Source organism: Acomys russatus, chromosome 17 (genome assembly GCF_903995435.1).
Source record: "Acomys russatus chromosome 17, mAcoRus1.1, whole genome shotgun sequence".
In the NCBI taxonomy this organism is placed as follows: domain Eukaryota; kingdom Metazoa; phylum Chordata; class Mammalia; order Rodentia; family Muridae; genus Acomys; species Acomys russatus.
The window spans coordinates 51,425,332-51,437,972 of record NC_067153.1 but is presented as its reverse complement, the minus strand read 5'-3'; the positions used below and the strand labels follow the sequence as shown (position 1 = coordinate 51,437,972).

General features: G+C 55.3%; 1 protein-coding gene across 1 annotated transcript; it reads right to left on the bottom strand.

The window, feature by feature from the left end:
• Positions 1-812: 812 nt before the first annotated feature.
• On the bottom strand, positions 813-10,745 carry Panx2 (pannexin 2). The gene is made up of 3 exons (XM_051160178.1): positions 10,490-10,745; positions 1,886-3,349; positions 813-1,394 (listed from the first exon to the last, which is right to left on the bottom strand). The coding sequence occupies exons 1-3, from the start codon at positions 10,713-10,715 to the stop codon at positions 1,051-1,053; spliced, it is 2,034 nt and encodes a 677-aa protein (XP_051016135.1). The 5' UTR covers positions 10,716-10,745; the 3' UTR covers positions 813-1,050.
• Between the last annotated feature and the right edge of the window lie 1,896 nt (positions 10,746-12,641).

Genomic DNA, 12,641 nt, shown 5'->3' with positions numbered 1-12,641 from the left:
GGCACAAAGCACCAGCATAGGGAGGCGGGGCCTCAAAGCACAGGAGTTATCAGAATAGTATTTATTGATATGCTCAGTGCTACCTTGTTAATACTTCGTCACGTGGCGCGTGGCTGAGGTAATAGGGGCGGGGCCAGTGGGGTCTGGACTCCCATGGGAAGCAGTCCAGCCAGCAGCTGGGGACCCGGGAGGGGGATGTGGTTATTGCGTTGTATTCCTTCCCTCACTCGCCCCCTGGCGCCTATGCCTGCACTCACCCACTGCTCAAGTGGGTGCCACTCGCACACTCACGCATACTCAGGCTCACTCACACCACACTTGCCCCCTACTTGTTCACGAGCTTGCTTGCGCATGGGCAGTGTGCCCTCTGGCAAACTCAATCACTCAGGCAGGTGCTTGTACTCTCACCTGCTTACTTGGCACTCGTACACCCGCCTCTGCTTCTGCCACTCACTCGCACCATCCTTCGCTTTAAATGCACCCTAATTCTCCTGATGATAAATAAGCTCCTCAGTTACAGTAATCATAGTAAAATAAACTGTGTGTCAGGCTATGAGGAGAAAGTGCACGTTGAGTTGGACCTGGGGCAGCCCGTCGGTTCCCCCACCTGCAGAGGCATCAGGCTTCTCTGCAGGGGCCAGGCCCTTACATGAGTGACCGCTGAGGTCAGTCCTGAGGCCAGTGCTGCCTTCCTCAGCATCCTCCTCACTCACCCTAGGCTGGGCCCAAAACGATGTGCTGAGTTGCCTCAGCCCACAACAAAACCCACTACAAAAATAAACTTTTCACCTTGCGGCCCAGGACGCAGGGGGGTGTGGGGGGACGCCTGATGCTGGGGTGGGCACCCTAACCCCACCTTGCGCTCTAGCCCCAGCCTGCACGTGTGGATGCCATGGCGAGCCAGGTGGAAGGGGTGCTGGGCCCCGTGGCATGCAGACAGGAGGCTGATGGGGGTTGTGGGCAGAGTTCAGATCTGCTCGAGGCTAGGCTCAGCTGGGCCATCCCTGGCTCATGCAGAGAGTTGTTGCGGCCTGGGAGGCCCCTGCCCCATCAAAACTCCACAGTACTCACAACTGTCCTTGGCTCCTCGAAGGTGGCGATGAGGATCTGCTGGGGTGGGGGGATGGTGAGAAGGTCACCCATGTCTGAGGGCGCACAGGGACCTCCTTCCTCCTCTTCCCGGGCCTCATACAGCGTGCTGATGTGGAGCAGGGGGTGAGTGGCATTTCGGCTCAGGATGGTGAGGGGGTCAGCCTTACCCAGACTGCCTGGTGACAGGGAGGCGGCGGCAGGGGCCGTGGGGGGTGAGCAGACGTGAAATGAGCCCCCAGATGGAAGCCCTGGAAGGACAGGATCTGTGGGGAATGGGGTTTCCTTCTCGGGGAGCGGAGCATCTGAAAACAGGCAGGAACACAGGCATTTCACAATCCTGCTCACTTGTTGCTACAGCCCTCCCAGTGCCACCCACGGGCACCTACCGGGCCCCTACCTTTCACGGATGGCAGGCACCCTTACATTTAGCAGCCTGCCTGGCTAAGTCTCAGGATCTAGGAATAGCAGTGCTGCCTGCTGAATTTTTCCACCCAGTGGTTCACATCTGCTTGAAGCCCTTATTAACCAAAGGGGACAGGTCTGCTGGTGGCTGCGGTCCTGCCTTCCTCCTCATCCTCTGCCTTATGGGAGCGTCCAGACTCTTATTAGGCCTGCACCTCACCTTAGGAGCAACCCTTGTGCTAACCCTGCTGTGACCAAGCTAGCTAGCCTGGTTGCCACGTCATCTACATTATTTCTCTGGTGTCTTCTCTCTTTGTGCCTGACACTCAGGGACCACCAGTTCCCTGGACTCTTATCTTCTGCCCCAGTCCCCACCTGCTTGGCTCCCTACCTTTGGTGGGTGCTGCAGCCAGGCCCAGCCCACATTCCTCTGTCTGGGACCGGAAGCCACCTTCCTGGCTCCGGGAGGCTGGTAACGCAGGGGGTACCACCTCAGTCTTGGCCTTCTTGGTCCCTAGGATGTAGGGATGCACATCCAACGAGAAGTGACGGGTATGTTTTTTCTCAGAGGCAGCAGGAGGGGCAGGGGAGGGGCCTGTATCACCTCCGCTACCCTTGTAGTGGTGAGCGGCCCGGGCGCCAGCGTCCAGCAGCGGGGCAATAAGTGTGTCTGTGGCTGTCTTCCTGCGCACAGGCTTGGGCTTTTCAGTCTTGCTGTTTTCCACCCGCATAATGGCCAGCTGCTCCTTGAAGGGCTGAGGCAGCGGGTTGCTGGTGGGGATCCACTTCATTTTCTTACGGGGCCGCTTGACCACGGGAGGCTCAGCAGAGCCATCAGGCTCCGCGGGGTTGATGCTGGGGTCCACGGTCTGGATGCCCGAGTCCCGCACAGTGGGCGTGGTGTCGTGGTTAGACTGAGCCAAGGCTGCCAGAAGTTGCCTCACAACATTGTCGTACATGAGGTCGCTCTCGTTGGTGATGAAGTCCAGCCTGTTGAGGGACTTGATATGGTCACGGTTCTCGTTGCAGAACATGGCCAAGATGTTGATGTCGCAGAACTGTGAGCGGCGCCACTGTCGGCGCGTCTTGATACCCACCTTGTGCAGTTTGTCAAAGATGAAGTTGCTCTTGCGGAAGATGAAGAGGTGGATGAGGTTGACTAGGATGATGAGGTTCATGAAACAGAGCAATACGATGTCCACACCTGCAATGATCCGCTGCAGCTGCACGGATGGCAGCTTGCAGTTGACGCGCACCATGGGCCCAGCGCTACCCACCGGCCCGTCAGGTGAGGCACCCAGGGCACAAGTGAACTCATTCTGCTTCTGGGTGGCATAGTATGTGCATAGGTAGGATATGGGCACCACACTCAGCAGCAGGATCAGCACGTGCCGTGCCAAGTATAGCTTGGCCAAGAAGTTGCTGCGGCCCCGGCGTTCCAGGTACTTCTCAAACAGATTCTGTTCAGGGCTCTTCTCCTTCTCAGCGTTCTCGATGATCTCTCTCTTCTCACGCTCCGTGATGCCCGGCCCCTTGGATTGGATCTGCTTCTCAATCTTAGGGGCGCGGCCCTCAGCTGCTCGGTGGTAGCAGTTGTCGATCTCCTGAAGCAGGAAGTTGAGCTCGGAGGTGAGGCGTGTGGAGGCCAGAAACTCCCAGCCCAGTGCGGGCACGTACATGATAGCGGCAAAGGCCAGCAGCGCGTAGGGCAGGAACTTGTGCTCAAACAACGACGGCCATAGGCTGGCGTCCACGCCGGGGAGCGCATCCCGCAGCTCTGTCCAGCAGTAGCCACGGGCGTACAGCGCCTGGTCACGGGTGAAGTTGTGCGGAGTGTAACAGTAAATTGGTTCCTCTGAGGGTAGAGAGGAGACATGGGCTAGGGCAAGAGGTGGGAGTGGCCCAAGGAAGACCAGGTTTTGGGATGAAGGGCTTGGGATGGGTCTGATCCTGCCTCTGCTCAGTACCCTCCCTTGTACAGACAGGTGCCTGGGCTCTAATATCCAGACTCCACAGCCCCTCCCATAGAGCTGCCTAACCGTATGCAGGGACTGCTGTTCCTCAAATGGACCCCCTACCCCTCTCAGGCCAGTTTTCCCTCCCAATGTCCTGACTACACTGCTGTGTGTGGTTAGCCAGGGGTTAAGACATGCTTGTACAAGCTGAGGAACTGACCTGTACTATTTATATTGGTCTAGGAAGGCCATAAAGACTGTATGTACAAGACAAACCAAGGTCTAGGGAGGGCCAAGAGAGACTGTGCTGACAGCCAGGGTTCCTCTTTCGGCATCCCACATGGACCAAATAGCGGTCCCTGCCATTGGCCTTTGTACTGCCAGGATTGGTGGCCTGGATGCTCCCACCTCGCCAGAGGCAGTCACAGAGGCCCCAATTCCAGGAAAAATCTGCCTGTGACAGGTGAAAGGGGTCTCACAAGTCCCACTGTCCTGGAGGAAGAGAGACGTGGGAACTCCGGTGTTGGGGAATGCTCACTGGACACATCTGCCACTGAAAATGAACAAGGGGCCTGTCTGCACTTGCTTATGGGGACACACGTCCTGAAGCAACGAGTGCCACGCATGTGTGCATCGGGCCATGCTCAAGCTTGGGTTGCAACCTTATGCTTTTAATTCATTTGCAGAAAACTTGGGAGGCTCAAAGCCCCCACACTGGGTACCCCTAGGTATCAACCAGGCCATGGTTCCCTGTGGCATCAATCCAAGCCAACTCCTCCTTCGCCACCTCTCTTACCCTCAAGACTGGCTCCAGAGTGGGACAGCTAGAAGCCTCGGCTGCTCCAGCTTAAAGCCCTTCACCACAGTCTTGGGATCAGGAAGTAACACGGTCTAATTGGTTAGTCTGTCTGTACCTAGCCTCGAGTTCATGTAAATAGGGAGATGGCAGAGACCCAGGCTAGCGGGGAGACTAATGTTAAGAGTTTGAATATGGGGCTGGAGAGATGGCTCAGTGGTTAAGAGCACCGCCTGCTCTTCCAAAGGTCCTGAGTTCAATTCCCAACAACCACATGGTGGTTCACGACCACCTGTAATACGATCTGATGCTCGCTTCTGGCCTACAGGTGTACACGCAAACAGAACATTGTATAATAAATAAATAAATAATTTTAAAAAAGAGTTTGAATATGAAATCTGCCCTATAAGGTCATGTGTTTGACCGTTTGGGCCCCAGCTGGTGGCACTGTTTTGGAATCTTTGGGAGGTGGAGGTTTAGCCTGAAGCATCAAACTAGGGGAGGGCTTTTATACACCTTGATGCGAATGAGGCACACCAGGGCCACGGATGGAGCCACCATTGCCATATGCCCTCTCCCGTGTTGGAATGCATCCCATCAAACTGTGCTGAAGACCAAATCCTCCTTCAGCTAGTTTCTGCTACAGCAGCAAGAAAAGTAACCAGCACAGACATTAATCACGGTTGATACTGTCAGGGGCCCCAGAAGCAGAGGACAGAGACACCCCCCCCCCCCACCTGCCTGCAGTTCTTGTAGTAGCGGCATGTATGGGTCCTGGCTCCACCTTAACTTGGCTAGGACCTTGCTCACCATTTGGAGTATATCTATCTGCCTACACAGCCTCTCATTATGAAGGCTCAAAGACACTTAGGCCTCAAGGACTATGAGAACATAACCTGGTCAAGGAGAGCCCCAAAGGCTAAGTGGCCACTGCTCTTCCTCATATGGCCTTGGGCAGGTATAGAGGGCTCCAACGGAGGTGTGGGTGAGCTACATAGAGTGAGCCTGGCCAAGAGGGTCACATACTGGGTCTCGGAGCTGGGGCCATGTCCACGTGAGAGCTGGGCACCTGGCTATGGCCAGGGACAGAAGAGGAGAGTAGGGACAGTAAGGCGAGGGAAAGCTGCTCCCTTTAACCTGAGGTCCTGGAGGACAGGACGAGCTGGGCTCTGAGAAGAGCAAACAGGGGAAGCAAAAGAATCGGATCTCTTGGTTGAAAAAAAGGAATTTTATTCTTTTTTTTTTTTTTTTTTTTTTTTTGTCCTTACAGCTGATCCCTAAAGCCACAGAGGGGCAAGTGGCCTTCTCTCTGGGAATTTGAGTCCCACCCTGAATCAAGTCCATACCTACATGCCCAGCCCAACCAAGTTGTAAGCTGGAAAAACAAAAGGAAGAGACCCCCCCCCCCCAATCCTTCCATGGGCACTTGTGGACCAGCCTCCTCCTTGGTTGGCCTTGGTTGGCACAGCAGATACCAAAGGACCTAGAGGCGTGCGGGGTGTTCAAGCACGGTTGGCTACCATAGGGTGGTGATGCAGTGGACTTGTCATGCTGGGAACGAACTGGGCAGGATGGCAGGTACCTAGACACTGAATACGCTGCCCAGACACAGTGGCTGCCCAGAGCCCTCTGTCTTGAGGCCCCTCTCCTGGGATTTCCCAGGGGTAATGAGGTCTTGCTTGGGTAAGTACAGGTGCCCAAGGAAGAGACACAAAAGCTGGCAGTGCAGACAGGGCTAGCTCTGTACAGTGCTGTTGGAGGGTCCTTTCCCCAGAGGACAGTACTGTGTAGACCTGGGATGCTGGACACCCTGCTGCTCCTAAGGATGCATGGAGACTCCTAGTCAAGGAACCCAGTAAGCTGAGACAGCCTACCCTGACCACAGTGGCATGGCATCAACAGCAGTAACCACAGTGCGCTGAGTGCCTGTTGTAGCCTTCAGGAAGAGCAGGTCTGTGTAGTATAAATGCATACTTACTTATAGGGCTTTTGTTTGGAATTCTGTCCAGGGCTGATACATCTCCAGCCCACTCCTCGGGTCCAGCCTGCACACAGCCCAGCTCACTTACGCCACTCCTCGGGTCCAGCCTGCACACAGCCCAGCTCACTTACGCCACTGTCACTTGTGGAAGGAAAAGCTTTCAAGGGAGTCTCTGGTTCTGCTGAGGCTGTTGTCTCTGGCCAGGGCACCTTACCACTGCTCCTTTGCCCTCAGCTCCCCTCACCCCAGGGCAGCTCTCAACCTTTCCCAAACTCCTTCGTGGCCGAGTGACAGCTCCCAGGATGACCATATCCTGATTTCTGGACCTTCTGACTCTATTGCTTTGTGCGGTAAAAGTGACTGGAGCCAAGATTAAGGACTTTTATCGGAGATGATGCTGGATTCTCTGAGTGGGACAACACAACACAAGTGTCCCTTTCAAAGGAAGGGCAGAAGCCAGGTGTGGTGGAGTATGCCTTTAATGCCAGCACTTGGGAGGCAGAGGCAGGTGGACCATTGTGAGTTCAAAGCCAGCCTGGTCTACAACGCGAGTCCAGGACAGCCAAGCCTACACAGAGAAACCCTGTCTCAAAAAAAAAAAAAAAAAAAAAAAAAAAAAAAAAAAAAAAGGTCTGTCTGAGCCAAAAGACATGACGTAAATTGGTCCTGAAGAAGGACCATCCCTGCTTACAGCCTGTCTATCTTGTAAGACTCACGTCAGATTTCTGACCAGCAGAAATCAGGACAAACTGGTTTTGTCAATGTTAAAACATTTTTTTTTGTATGTGTGTGTTTATGTGGATGTATGTGGGTTGTGCCATGGTGTGTGTGTTGGGATCAACGTGTGGGTATTCTGTCCTACACGTTCTAGGGATCAAATTCAAGTTGTCAGGCTCGGGGACAGGCATCTTTATTTGCTGGGCTATCTCACCAGCCTTGTTTGTTTGTGACTTTGGGGTGTGTAAAGGGCTGGGGTTCAACCTAGGACCTCTGCTATGCTAGGCAAGTGCTCTGCAGCCGAGTCACACCCTAGCCCTGGTACCTTGTTTGAAGGCACTGAGTTTGTGCTAGCCTGTTCCAGCAGCGTGGGCACATAACAGGTGGCCCTGGCTTCTTGCAGGCTGCCTACCTCATGCGTGTATGTGCGTGGGGAGTGGGGTGGGGGAAAAGTTACTCCAACCTGGTACTTCCTGCTGTGTTAAGAGTGGATACTGCAGGCTCCACAGGGTGAACCCATACCAGGGATAGAAAGGGTTGATTTTCAGGGGTCACGGGGAAAAAAAAAAGATGGGCTGGTATTCTGAATGCCTTCATTTCTCACAGGTCCACCACAGAGATCCACCCTGTTGGGTGAGGTGCCCAAGGAGAGGTCAGAGGCCAGGTGCAGGATCCCCCACCCCCTTTGTCAGTATAGGGCACTTCCAACTTTCCTTCTTCAAGGAAGAAGAGTACTGAAATGGGACACATACTGGGTGATACCCTACTTCCATGAGATGGATATTCATACCCAGACAATACCCAGAAATACCCCCCAAGTACGTGGGACCTGATTATGTGACTATTTTAGGAAAAAGTCATTGCTGGCTTCCCAGCCTGGGTCTGAGTGATGTGGGGGCTCTTTGTCCCTCTCCCCTCCCCTCACTTTTGGCCTTTGTGTCCTGATCCCCCACTCCTGCATGAGAGGCAGGCCCAGAGGCCACAGGAGTCCTCTGACATTTCCCCAGGCTACCCTTCCACCTGAGCTCTACCTCTAGCTCTGCTGGGTGGAGGGCAGCAGTGCTAAGCTCAAGGGGATCCACTTGAGCGTAGCAGAACCCTCTAGATGGAGGGCAGGCTCCTCCTGAGGGGGTACCCACAGCACCATCCTCTGACACTCAGGGTTGAATGCCCCGATAGGCAGGACTCAGGCGGATATAGAAAGGAATGGAGGGGCCATTGGCTACAATGGTCACTGGTACTAGAAGTGGGGTGGCTGGCTTAAAACAGCAGACATGTGCCTTACAGTTCCAGAGGCCAGAAGTCCAAAATCCTTCAGGCAGTCACCACTGAGAGCCCTGCTACAGGGTTCTGACTACGCACTGGTCCTACCTTCTCCTATGCTTTCACCAAATGGCTCCCCCCAAAAATGACGGGGCCTTGGGAAAAGGAACCATTAAGGTACCCTTTGCCCACATCTGATTCTCTTGTGTCTTGGGTGGGGGGGCATCGTGTCCCTGGATGATTCTAGCCTCTGTGAGACAAAGGGATGATGAAGAACACCAAGAAGCTATTAGGAGGCTATCCTGAACATCAAAGTCAAGAGAAGCAGGCAGTCCTTCAGAACTGCGTAGGAGGTCAGGGGGAGCAGAGGTTAGGAATGATGCTGGGTGTTTAGTTTTTCTAGCCTCCCAGGAAAGGGCAAGCTTACTGGCCAAGCACAGTTGCTTGTCCATGCTGCTGCGGAGGTCCTGGGACCCCTCTAGCTCAGCATGGGTAGAAGGGCTCAAGACATGTGGGCCTTGAGGTGGGCTCATACATTTCTGTGGGAAGGCAGAGGGGCCTTGAAGGAACGGGACCAGGACTGGGGCTGACTTGGAGGGACATCCTGGTGGTTGCAGGGTGTTTGGAGGCCTCACAGGTGACAAGTTGGGCTGGCAGTGTCTTAAGTGTAGTGGTCTTATCAAGGGATCACCGATGATGGCCCAGCCCATGTGTACTGTCACATCTGAGGCACATCCCCAAGTATCTGCTGAAGAGGCCTAGCTCTGTAGCACCTGTGGCCTGATAGAAACAGCCCCTGCAGATATGGAGTTGAGTGATCCCAAGAGAGGGACACAGACCCGGGGCAATACCCAAGAAAGGACAGACACAGAGCTTGGGTGGCATAGCTAAAGGCCAAGGAATGGCAGGGATGGTCTGCAGCTACCAGCACAGCAGGAGAAGGTTCTTGTTTTCTAGGAGCTTTAGAGAGAACTCAGTCCTCCCCACACCTGGAATTTGGACTTCTGGCCCCTAGAAGTGTGAGGCACATGTCTGCTATGGTAGGCCAGCCACCTCCATTGTTGGTACTGTGACCAGCACCACCAAAGGCCCCTTTACTCACACACCTGGGTGCGACTGAAGGCTCCACTGTGCCCTTGGTCTTCTCTTCTGTCTTACCTATGGGGACATCTAATCCCCAGTGTCAGAGACTGGGAGAACCTCCTCCACCCTTGGGGTGCTGTTAAGCAGTCTGAAGGACGCCTGCCCTCTAGATCCTGGAGTTTCCTGAAAGGTGAGGCGCCCATGGATGACTGTGAAGAAGTGGGCATCGAAGACAACTGTTCATGTTGCCAGCTAGCCGCAGAGGGCAGAGTGAGAGCTGCACCTCCGGAGGAGCTCCGGAGCCTGACAGTCTTCTTTCCTGCTATGAAATTGGCACCCCTGGGCCACAAATTCGACCTGTGGATGTGGACACCTGGGCTGGAGGAGTCCTTGCCTCAGCTCAGCTCCAGGTAGGAGATGCTACTTCCTGTCTGTGTGTTACCAGAAGCCAGCTCCCTAGTGCTTTACAGCAGCGTGTTACTGTTCTGGTCATGTCACCTTAAGCAGGCCCACTATGCATGTATGCTGTCTTGCATATGGTCACAGGTACACTCACATGCCCACCTAACACTTCAGCTCCTCAACCCAGTCACTCTTGCCTGACCTGTCCAGTCTTCCACCTGCACTGCCTTTGACAGCCAAGGGTGGCCTCTTGGGCCATCGTTGCTTGATATCCTCCAGGGCCAGCTCGGTCTGACCTCTGTAAAAAACCTTTGGAAGGGGAAGAGCTCCTGAGGGCGTACCCTCACTTTCCTACACTGTCAGTCCCATGAATCCCGTGCAGCATCACGGGATTTTCACTATCCCTGTCTCAACACTTAGAGCATCCTTCTCTGGTCCGCATCTGGCTACACCTCTATGCCTCGGTCCCTACTGTGACATTCTACAACTCAGACCCCACAGTCCCATCATACCGAGGGCCAGCAAGTGTAGGTCAGGCCTACTCTCCTCATGGCTTGAGGCTGAAGGAATGGAAGGCCAAACAACAATAAAACAGAGGAAGGCTCTCAGGCGGCCCTGTCTTCAGCCCCTCATGCCAGACTGAGGTGGTGCCCAAGGTCTGTGATGAGAGACCTGAGGGCAATGCCTCATCTCCCGGCCAGGTGGGTGCGGTCCAGCTGGCGCTAGTTGCCTGGCGCTGAGAGCCAGCGCGCTCAGAGCGCTAGCGCTAAACACCTGCGGACGCGCGCCCTGCCTCACCTGCGAAGTTCTTGGTGAAGACCAGGGTGACCAGCAGGATGGGTACCAGCACGGTGCCGATGGTGACCACGCGGTCGAACGGCAGTTCCAGCTTGAGCTGCAGCAGCAGCGCGGCCAGCGCACCCGCCTTGTCGTCCTGCGAGCCAGGCAGGATCAGCTCCCTCAGCTTCTCGCCCGCCAGCAGCGCGGTCGCCATGTCCGCCGACTGCTCCAAGAGGTGGTGCATGAGGGGCGGGGGCGCGGCCCGGCGGGGTACGGGCGGGGGGCGCGGGCGGGGCCGCGCGCCGGAGAAGGCGGCGGGGGGCGACGGAGAGCAAGATCGAGGAGGCGCGGGGCGCGGGGCGCGGGAATAGGGATGCCAGGGGCGATGCGGCGGGGCGCGGGGGTCTGCCGCCCCACGAGAGGGGTCGGGCTGCTAGGGCGCCGGGCCGCCGCCGCCCCCGCCGTGCGCTGTAGCCGGCCCGCGCCCTGCGTCCCTCCCGGGGGCGGCGGCGGCTCTCCTGCCTGGGCCGCGCGGCCCGCTCCCGCCCGGGAGGGGGGCTGTTTACCTGCGGCAACTCCGCGGCGTAGCTCCGCCCCCAGCCCCCCCTCCACCTGCCACGTAGCTGCGGCGTTGGCGATGACTTTGCAAAAAAAAAAAATAAATTATTTTTTATTTTTTATTTTTTTTAAAATTTAAATGGACTGAGTTCGTATTGACATCCCCTTGCATTAGGGTTGGGCCAAGCCCAGGCTTCCCTACCCCTGGGCATGGAAAGAGGCGGATCACCGGCTCAGGGGTCAGATCATGTCTGGTGGCCAGAGGGTTCTAGCTCTACACCTTAGCTCTCTTGTTTCTCACTGGGACCTGAGCCCCCAAGGGCGCAGAGTCTGCCCTGCGAGGTGTTGCAGACAAGGGCAAGTAAGCCGGAACCCCCTTTCCCGGGCTAGTGCCTGCATTTAAATGCTGTGGGGCGTCCTCTCCAAAGCTCCGGATGCCTCTTTACTGCAGCCATGTCCCTGTCCCTGACCCAGAGGCACCCAGTTAAACGCTGTGATGGGATGCCACCCAGTGCGGATATGCTTGCCAACCCCACATCTCCGAGCTTCACCACTGTCAGCATCCATGGAGCTGCACCAGCTCCCTAGGGCTTCCTGGCTCCCCGCTGATTACCATCTGACACCCCGGGCCACCCACACGTGCTTTCCTCTCAGGAGCTACTGTACACAAACTTTTGCGACCTTGGCCTCCTGGGGGATTCTCTCCACCATTGCCTTTCCTGTCTTTGTGTGTGCTTGTTGCTGTCTGGAAAGATCTCCAGACCAAAGCAGAACTGTCCCCCGTCTGGCCTGACCCTTTCTGATGTGAAAGCCCGTCTTGTGAAGGATGCATTCCTGCTTCCAGAGTTCCTTGACCTTACTCCCTGCTGTCTCACTCCCGGTTCCTAGATTCCTGGCTGCACTGACCTGCCTGTTACCCAGCTTCCCGCTGCAGTCCTCTTGAGGCCCTCTGAGTACTCCCTGCACGCTTCTTGGCTTCTGAGAAGTGTATGCTGTTCATCATACTCCCTTCCAGAGCGCCACACTTTTTCTGTTTGCCCTTCTCTGATTACTAACGCTTTTACACACTGACCGCTTCTCAGTGTGTTCTTGTCTTTTCTGACCTGCAGTTCCTTTATTACCCAAATGTTGTCTCCTTTTAAAACTATATGTCCATGGTTCTCCAAGGGTTCTCTCTGTCCACTCTTGAGTGGAAAGTCTTATTTATTTTTTTTGGGGGGGGGCGGGGCTCGAGACAGGGTTTCTCTGTGTAGCCATGGCTGTCCTAGACTCACTTTGTAGACTAGGCTGGCCTCAAACTCACAGCTATCCACCTGCCTCTGCCTCCCAAGTACTGGGATTAAAGGTGTTCACACCCATACCCAGGCTGGAAATCTTAAACAAAACAAAACAAAACTATGTGTATCGGTGTTTCACCTGCATGTACATATGTGGAACACCTGCATGCAGTGGCCACAGAAGCCCCAAGAATTCCCTGGGACTGGGGTTACGAACATTATAAGCCACTGTATGGGTGCTGGGAATTGAACCCAGGTCCATGGAGTTTTCTCCAGCAACAGTCTGCAACTTCCGTTCCTGAGGCCTTGGCAGGCACTGCGCTCATGTGGGGCAC

Excerpts from the sequence above, each read along its gene's own strand:
- Panx2 (XM_051160178.1), bottom strand. The coding sequence starts at position 10,715 with ATGCACCACCTCTTGGAGCAGTCGGCGGACATGGCGACCGCGCTGCTG. Across the intron at positions 3,350-10,489 it reads CTTCACCAAGAACTTCGCAG|AGGAACCAATTTACTGTTAC; the intron begins GTGAGGCAGGGC and ends CTCTACCCTCAG. Across the intron at positions 1,395-1,885 it reads GGCTGCAGCACCCACCAAAG|ATGCTCCGCTCCCCGAGAAG; the intron begins GTAGGGAGCCAA and ends GCCTGTTTTCAG.